The 9,142-nt window shown below is 38.6% G+C and overlaps 1 protein-coding gene across 1 annotated transcript; it reads right to left on the reverse strand.

The window, feature by feature from the left end:
- Positions 1-583: 583 nt before the first annotated feature.
- Positions 584-7,408, reverse strand: LOC586110 (40S ribosomal protein S9). Its single transcript, XM_011682547.2, has 4 exons — positions 7,352-7,408; positions 3,495-3,719; positions 2,648-2,834; positions 584-962 (listed from the first exon to the last, which is right to left on the reverse strand). Exons 2-4 carry the CDS (start codon positions 3,703-3,705, stop codon positions 782-784), a joined length of 579 nt encoding a protein of 192 aa, XP_011680849.1. The 5' UTR covers positions 3,706-3,719; positions 7,352-7,408; the 3' UTR covers positions 584-781.
- Between the last annotated feature and the right edge of the window lie 1,734 nt (positions 7,409-9,142).

Here is a 9,142-nt window from a genome sequence, read left to right on the forward strand (position 1 = left end):
AATCTATGCATGATGAAGGGCCAATTGATTTCTTCTACACCTTCGCACCTCACACTGAAATCACATTACAGGTAGATATTCACTATTCAGCATCCTTTAGTCTCAATCTCTAGAACACAAAAATCTGTTTCTCACATTCACAATAAACACAAGGCGAGTTACTGATCATTCTCTGGTGCCCATAAATAAATCTCTCCATATTCCTCACGATTCTCATCCATAACTTGAGTCAAGATACTGACCAGTCTGCTTCATTGAAAACACTGAACTGAATAAAAACTGGGGCATCTTCTTCAAGATGCAAAAAAGCAAGAAAAAGTGCACCATACCTTTCTAGTGCAAAAATTAGCATCTTTTGGACAATTTTTTTGTTCCTTTCACTTTTCAAGAACCCTTTTCAGGTTTTGAAATCAATCTTAGTTTCTGAATATATCTCAATATATTCATCAAAAGCAGTTTTCAAAGTTAAATTGGAAACTAATTTTTTTACCGCATAACCTATCGATGAAGCAGACTGGAGAAGCTTGAAAGCTCACTACACGTAATGGACAGTTTAAAGAATTGAAACTTGTAAAACTTTGTATGCAGAATCAGCAAGATCTTTATTTGCTCTCAATTCCAATTGAAATGCGATGTTGGTAAAACTTCCATCTGTAAAGCTGTCCATCAAGAGGCTTTAACACCTATCGTTCAAAGAGTGGTAAATGTTCACAATTTGGCAGGATCTTTATTGCTACAGCGATCTTCACACGACAGACGAGAAGCTCTACCGGTCTCCATCCTAATCTTCATCTTCATCATCACCTCCTCCACCACCACCGCTGGTGCCCTTCTTCATGTTCTGGCGCTTGACACGTCCAGGGCGTCCACCACCGTATGGCGAGCGAAGGGAGAAGTCAATGTGCTTCTGGGAGTCCAGACGAACGATGTACGAGGGGATGTTCACAACCTGCTTGCGGACACTGCAGGAAAGGGGGAAATTTGAGAAAAGAAATTGTCAGTAAATCATTTTTACTAAAGCAATGTCAAGGGGGCCTGCTATACAATTCGTTAGAATATTTTTCTTGTATAAAATTAGGATTGCTTGGGGGGGGGGGGGGGGAATGATACTGACATGCTGGCAACATTAAAATGAGTAGATTTCCTAGTAGTATTTAATTTAAATTTTGTTTTCTTCAAAGCACTAAATATCACTGGGGAAAAAGGCGTAACAAATGATTACTTTGTCTTGTCAGTTTCAATGTTCCGGAATTGGAAGGACTTTCTTCTACACAAGTGAATTCAGGGGAACAGCTGCCTACGAACACATGTCGAAGAAGAATGAGTCACAATTCCTGAACAATTACAAACTTTAGGGTTAAATTCCCGTCTGAGTGGGTGGGGGGGGGGGGGGGGGAATCATCACATTGAAATCTTTGATCCAAGCTACTTGACTGGCATTTCCTAATCACAGGCCACATACGTTTTAGGGATACCACTATGGAAGGACTATGTACCTTTCTGCGAGTTCCTCTAAATATCCCATCACAGTCAATAGGAAAAGACGTTAATCACGGCAAGCATGATCAAGTGGTCTTTCAGAGAATGAAATGCAGATCACTCTGCAGGTCAAATAAGGCATAGAGGTATGCAAACATACTCCAGTGGCCTTAGTGAAAACCAGCGACATCGTGAATGCTTAATGTTCCCTGAATCTTGAGTAGAATATGGCATGAGACAACATGAAGAAGTCTCAGTGGCCATACAGAATGAACACTTGAATGCTCATCTGGAATTACAATTAGAAATTATCACAGTGAAGTCCTCTCAAATTTGCACAAAGGGTGGGGTCAATGTACAAAATTATTTTTCGTTCACAGCTTTTGTATGGATTTACTTAAGGAAAGATTTAGGCACAGGCTTCTTTTCTTGCCCATTGCTTACTCTTTTTTTGCTTCCTCTCCTTCCTGAGTTTCCCAGAACCCTCTACAGCTTCTTTGAGCTTTCCAGAGCTAAACTGCTCACCACTCACAGGGTGGCATTTTATATATCCATTAATCATTAAAGCAAATACACATCATCTTATATTGAAAAAGTATTAAGAACATTTTAAACTCTTGACTATCAAAATTTCATTCAAACAAAAAACAAAAAACATCATGGTCAGGCCTAAGGCGAATTTTTAATCTACTATTTTCTTTGCATTTAAAGGTAAAGACCAGTAATGGTCATGCGATTGCATTGTGAAAGAAACGTTGTGGAATCGATCAGAAAAGGTTGATCATCTAGCATCTAGCATCTGCAAGGTTCTGGAATCATCAAAATGATAAGAAATTTGGCCCATTCTTCGTAAAGTTACAAGCACTATACACAGAAAGATGTATATGGGACTACCCTATCTCTCTCACCAGACCATGAGAGAAATAAATTTACCAAATATATGAATTAGTAGGCGGTTTCCCGGCAAATTTTTTATCATCATGTATTAGTCAAAACATATTCTTTCACATGATTGGTAATGAGAGCTTCCATTTCATTTTTTTGAAATTGGGGCGTTGCCAATACTGGTCTTTACCTTTAAAACAAAAATTATGGCAGTGTAAATTATTTATCATTTAATAATATCCCCTACAGTTTAGTGCCTCAAAAAGTAGGCACATTAACTTACCGGATGTGACGCTGACGGATGAGCACACGAGCATGATGGATGCTCTTGGCGAGTCCAAGCTTGAAGACTTGGGTCTGGAGGCGGCGCTCCAAGAAGTCCTCAATTCGCAGACCCAGCACGTAATCCAGCTTCATCTTGCTCTCATCCAGCACACCGATACGCACCAGACGACGCAACAAGGAGTTACCTAAGAAACGATGGGTATTAAGAAATGAAGACGGGTACGATTAACAAAAATATTCCATCTGCTATTTGATACATATTCATGAGTCAACTATGACTGACCATTTTTCTTGACAAAAGAGCTTTCATAAAATTGATAAAAATTAGATAAAAATATCTGACTGGGGGAATCTAGGATAGAAATGCTAAAGAAATTGGAGATTTGTCATATCCATGAAAGATCTTACTGTAAGACCAGAAATGAACATGGATTTTGCGAGTGGCTGAGATTCATGAAAGTTTCAGGCCATAAAATAACTGTATGACAATTGACACAACACCAAATGTTGCACTTTGTGAAAACTCCTTGCCTTGACAAGGGCCACTAAATAATTTGGAAGGAAAAAAAAGTGTTTCAGAGGAGTTCAAGTTTGTAGTTTAACAGTACATCTTCTGATTGTTTCTCAAGGTTTTGAAGGGAGAGCTAGTCTTTTCAACAAATTTTGATCTATAGCTAACTGTGAGCAAATGTCAACTAGTCGTCAAATGCAGGTACAATGACCCCCCCCCCCCCCCTAAAAAAAATGATGACTTTGTAGTGTGTTTATATTTACTGGCACGTAAGGTCAGCAATGGATGTACCACTACCTACATCACAAAGTACCAACTATGGCCTGGGTCTTACCTTCGAACAACCTCTTGGGGTCTTTCTCCTCCCTGGTGAGCAGATCTCTGGCAGCCTTCCTGATCTTGGCTAGGGTGTACTTGACACGCCACACCTCACGCTTGTTACGGAGTCCATACTCGCCGATGAGCTTCAACTCCTGGTCAAGGCGTTCCTTCTCGAATGGACGACGGGGCGTCACAAAGGTTTTACTACAGACCACCTTCGGCATGTTGGCAGATTAGCCTGCGAGATGCAAGTGAGAAAACATAATTAAAGAAAAATGAATTAATCCATCAACAAAACCTTGTCAGTTTACTTTTAGCTTAGTTTAGCCCTCCATGAAAAGTACAGGACCTCTCTCCTCTCGTAATATTAAAGCCCTAAAAAAATTGGGCTTCAAGATGATCATGAAGTGCCTCATAAAAAGAGTACAAATCTTTGAGGGACTGGTTTTACTTTTTTGGGAATTTTTGTTCTCAACAAATCAGAGGCAACTAGACTTTATCTTGATTGGACCATGAAATTAATCACATGGCGACATGCCACTGAACTGTGGCAAGTGAGGAATCACAAAGGCTCTTTCATAATTTTGTCTCTTCAAATTTTGATGTAACATTCTCATTGCACATGTTGCAAAGGTCACCATTCGATTTGGCAAGCAGAAACGGCAGGCCGGGAGGGGGAATACTCGAAACCCAAACCCATTCTTAAAGCTAAAGACCAGTTAAGGTCATGCGATTGCATTGTGAAAGAAACGTGAAATCGATCAGAAAAGGTTGATCTAGCATAGATGTACTGCAAGGTTCTGGAATCATCAAAATGATAAGAAATTTGGCAAAGTCTTCATAAAGTTAGAAGCACTGTACACAGAAAGATGTATATGGGACTACACACACGTGCGCGACACGTGCATTTCATATCTCTCAACAGACGAGAGGTACACTAATTTACCGAATATATCAATTAGTAGACGGTTTCCAGTCAAAATTTTTATCATCATGTAATATTCAAAACATTCTTTCACATGATTGGTAATAAGAGCTTCCATTTCATTTTTTGAAATTGGGGCGTTTCCAATACTGATCTTTACCTTTAATTACTCTTGATCCTGAAGATGAAACTCATTAAATGTGGTAGTTTGCAAATTAAAAGAAATGGACTCAATTTTAATTGTATTTTTGTTAAAAGTAGGACCCATGTTAAGTGATTTTTTTTGAAAAAGTGACCCATAAGAGCGGCACATCCCTGCATGTCCTAAAATGTGAGTACCCCCCCCCCCCCCCCCCCCCCCCCCCCCCCCCCCCCCCCCCCCCCCCCCCCCGGCCCGCGAATTTTTTTTTCCCAAACAGGTTTACCTACGAGAGTATAATCCTGCCTCCTGATTGGTTCAGAGGTATACGCATCATGAATATTCATGACTGAGCTGAAAGATACTAGTAGTATTACGCATGCGCGTGACACCAGGCGAAGCTGCTCATGCAGCTCATCGAAATCCAAGTTTGAGTTCGTTGATGCAGCGCAGCTATAGTACGTAGGCTATACACTGCATGCATGGATATGCATGCGCAGTGATTGGCTCTAAGTTATAACCTTTACATGAGCTATAGTATTATGGCGGAGTCTACAAGTACAACTCTCTGCAATTTTGGTCGCTCTAAAGAAGAGAATACCGATTTCTTCTGCAAGAACCATACAAGTCTTTATGTAAGTACCACAATATTATTGTGAAATTGTAAATTGGCCCATCCCATTTTTATTTTAATGCTTTGAAATTGTCAGTATATAGTGTCAGTAGGTTATGTTATTATGTATTCTGAATTAGTCTCAAAAGCAGTGACACATGCATGCAATATAATTTATATGGAGTCTCAAATTTAGTTGACAGAGGCAGTGAAATAAATGTGTGTGGGGATTGTATCTTAATAACAGAAAATGTAAAATCATATCCTGTGCATGTCATATCAAGTTTAAATTCATGAAAGTAGGTCAAAGGTTATGAACCTGCTGTTTGTATTTATTGTTGAAAGCTCAAATTAATGCAATGAAATGGATGTCCTTTAAATATTGTTTTGATTCTGATTTAAGTAAGATAATCTTGAGAAAAGAAGTTTGAAGATATAAAGATTGAAAAGGACTTAGTCAGATATTCATGTTTAAATAAGAGATGAATCAGTGTAATGTGCACTTGGTATGCATATTAATAATAAAAGCTTGTCTTTGACATGTGTGTAGAGCCTGTATATATTACTTTATGTCCTTTGTTTTCTTTGGCCAGGTTCATCTGTCACAAAGGAACCAGAACCACTGATATGTTTGTTTGTTTTGTTTTATTTCCACTTTTTCATATCAATACAAAGAAACATACAAATAAATATAATGAATAACATGTAAGTTTGACAAAATTTGTTTCTAGTTAAAATAAAAGTTTCATACAAAAGGAAAAAGCAGGAGACCACATGTCGTAAGCGTAAATGCTTGAACATGACCGTGGCCTCTGCCGAGTTAACAAAATAAAAGAACAACCCATGCAACTGCATTGTATTCAATGTTAAATAAGATATAAGTGAAGTGATTAAAAGTGAGCATGGCTGAATTAATTTGGAGTGAAAATAACAAAACAAATTTAGTGAAATATTTCATGTTGAGAAGTGCATTTGTGCAAGGTGCAAAAATTAGCTTGGTGGAACAAAAAAGAGACTAATACCGTGATATTAATTGTGTGTTGGTTTCAGTTACGGGTGATAATATTAAATGTTTGTCAAGATATCATGCTCGGAGCAACACAGTGGCTTTGACCCACATCCAACCATCTCATGTCGGACCATCCTGATAAGATAATTATACCCCTTGTGTGTGTCTATTGTGTATTCTTGACAGCTAGTGTGTGCATGTGTTGCTTATGTGTTTGTAAATACATGAGGGTGGGTGGGTGTGTGTGTTTATAGAGAGAGAGAGAGAGAGAGCGAGAGAGAGAAAGAGAGAGAGAGAGAAAGATAGTGTTTGTATGTATAGCCTATGTGTGAAATTGGAATATTAGTGTGTGTACTGTAAGTGAACTCTTTGAGAAAAAAAATCCTCAGTGTAAAACTATATAAACCAAGCACCAGAATAACCAGAAATGTTCAAAAACAAACAGACCCCCCCCCCCTTCCCCCAATAAAAATCCCCTCGCACCACAGCTAGCTCACATACATTTTGTACACCTAAATGGCCAGCAAAACTGAAGTCCACGCGCATGCGTAATACATATACTAGGTACTGCAGCTCAGCCACAGTGCTGTGAACTCAGCTCGTGAATATTCATGACGCGTATACCTCTGAACCAATCAGGAGGCAGGATTTTACTCTCATAGGTAAACCTGTTTGGGAAAAAAAAATTCGCCCCCGGCCCGGGGGTCTGGGACAGCAATTAAGTCAGCATAACATTGAACATGCAACAGCACTCGGCAGTTTACAACTTACAAATACAAAACATCATGCGTGCAAGCACAGACAGACACACTGATAAACCATCTCACTGACTGTTGTTCATAAGAAAACATAGGGTCTATAAGTAATCAACATGAATTTAAATTGCCCCCCCCCCCCCTTCGTTCCTACACACTGCACTGGCATTGATCACGTGTTACTTCCATACCCTCGCATGCATATGGTACGTACATGCATGGCGCGCCAGTCACGACGATCCTTCCGGTTAAAAAAAAAAAGCTTAGAAATACCACAATGTTTCATTGAAATAGTTTATGATCACTATAAATCTGCACTTAATATACATCTATACTTTCCATAGTATCCTTAACACTATAGCTTAGATTTTAAAACATCCTATAATATGAGAAGATCTAGTAGATAAATTGAGTTTTTTCAGTACCAACCTCTTGCTAGGAATTACGTAGAGAAAAAGAAAGATTGTGATCGATCAATCAACCAGCGCGGAAAATCCATTCAATGTGTAGAATTAGTACCAGTCGTTTCAGTGATTTACATTTTTAAAAATTCATTAAATACATTTTACAGAAGTAGCAATTAGTACCAATTACACACAAACGCAATCAAGGACTTGGATTTTCTACAAATCATCTCAATAATAAATGATCATTGACAAAAGGTTAAAGCATATTTATAATTTTACACGTATCGACTATTACGTTGGTTTCTAGTCATGCACGCACCTGTATGCTTAGCGGATTAATATCATCGGCCTATGCACGTACTTTTCAGATACCTGATCAAAATTATTCATTTTTAAATCCTTATAATTAACTGTTTCATTAACATTTAACAACAAAAATCATTGGAGCTATATTAATAGATATTATTCATTGGCAAATATAGATTTTTCAGGCATGTTAATGCGAGTTATGTTTCCTACGCTTTACATAGATAATGCCTAGTTTTCTGCACCAGGCTTTTGTGAAATATGATTCAAGTCATGATAATGAATATTGTCTGCGCTACTTTTTGAAGAGAGGCGCTCGAGGAGACAGACTGCAGAGAAGGGGTAGTTGCAAATCTCCCCCCCACCCCCTCCCTCTCCCCCCCTCTCTCTCTCTCTCTCTCAATCTCCCTCTCTCTCCTCTACCCAGTGTCTCACCCTCTCTCTTTATCTCTCTCCCTAGCTGTCTCCCTGTCTGTCTGTCTCTCTCTCTCTCTCATCCTCTCTCTTTCTCTCTCTCTCTCTCTCTCTCTCTCTCTTTATGCTCGTATTGGGGTTTTTGTAATTTATTCCAGTTCATCATTACATACTGGTATCTGTGTCTGAATACATGATATTCATAATCACCTTCTTGTTTTAATATACCGTCGGGTGAGAGCTGGAAAATATATGTTTTTTCGTATTATTTCTATATTATAACCCTTACAAAAAAGTACCATGGTATGGTTTTTTGTCCAAATTACCATCCACCACGGTAATCATGGTCATCATGGTACCAAAACAATGAAATACATTGTTTAATGACCCAATGTACTTCATTTGGTACCATGATAACCATGGTTACCATGGTGGATGGTAATTTGGTAAAAAAAACATGGTTACCATGGTACTTTTTTGTAAGGAAATATCACCTTTTTATACCATTGTAATTTACACATTTCGAATATAACGTTGGCTTCTAGTCGTGCATGCACTACATAATTTTCTATATTATAATCACCTTCTTGTTATAATATACCGTCGAGTGAGAGCTGGGTAATAGTTTTCTTATTATAATTTATTTCTGCGAGCTGGGTAATAGTTTTCTTATTATATTTCTGCATGGCTCTGGCAGTATTATACGCTACCATATTCCGTGATGGAATTAAATTGAATCCGATATGGACGTCATAGAAACTTGAATTTTAAATCTTGAATTTCGAGATTGATTGACAGGTATAATAGGCACACATCTGTATGGAGTGATCGAAGTTTGGACAAGAGTCATCCAGGGTCGACCACATCGATCAGGGTATAGAATTCTAACGCGGGAATACTCATTATGCAGCGGTTTAGTCGCCCGATCGCTCGTGTATAATGCGGGCATGTTGACAGCATCCGAGATTTTTGCTCTCATCCGCCGTCTCAATGCCCTCCATTTGCTGTATTTATACCATTAGAGTGTACGAGGATCAAGGGACTGAGTAACGTATGTCGTGGATTTGCTTGAGTATTTAATTAAGCCTAGGAA

Source organism: Strongylocentrotus purpuratus, unplaced genomic scaffold (genome assembly GCF_000002235.5).
Source record: "Strongylocentrotus purpuratus isolate Spur 01 unplaced genomic scaffold, Spur_5.0 spur5_scaffold_14, whole genome shotgun sequence".
NCBI lineage: Eukaryota > Metazoa > Echinodermata > Echinoidea > Camarodonta > Strongylocentrotidae > Strongylocentrotus > Strongylocentrotus purpuratus.

Excerpts from the sequence above, each read along its gene's own strand:
- LOC586110 (XM_011682547.2), bottom strand. The coding sequence starts at position 3,705 with ATGCCGAAGGTGGTCTGTAGTAAAACCTTTGTGACGCCCCGTCGTCCA. Across the intron at positions 2,835-3,494 it reads CCCCAAGAGGTTGTTCGAAG|GTAACTCCTTGTTGCGTCGT; the intron begins GTAAGACCCAGG and ends ATCGTTTCTTAG. Across the intron at positions 963-2,647 it reads ATCCGTCAGCGTCACATCCG|TGTCCGCAAGCAGGTTGTGA; the intron begins GTAAGTTAATGT and ends CCTTTCCTGCAG.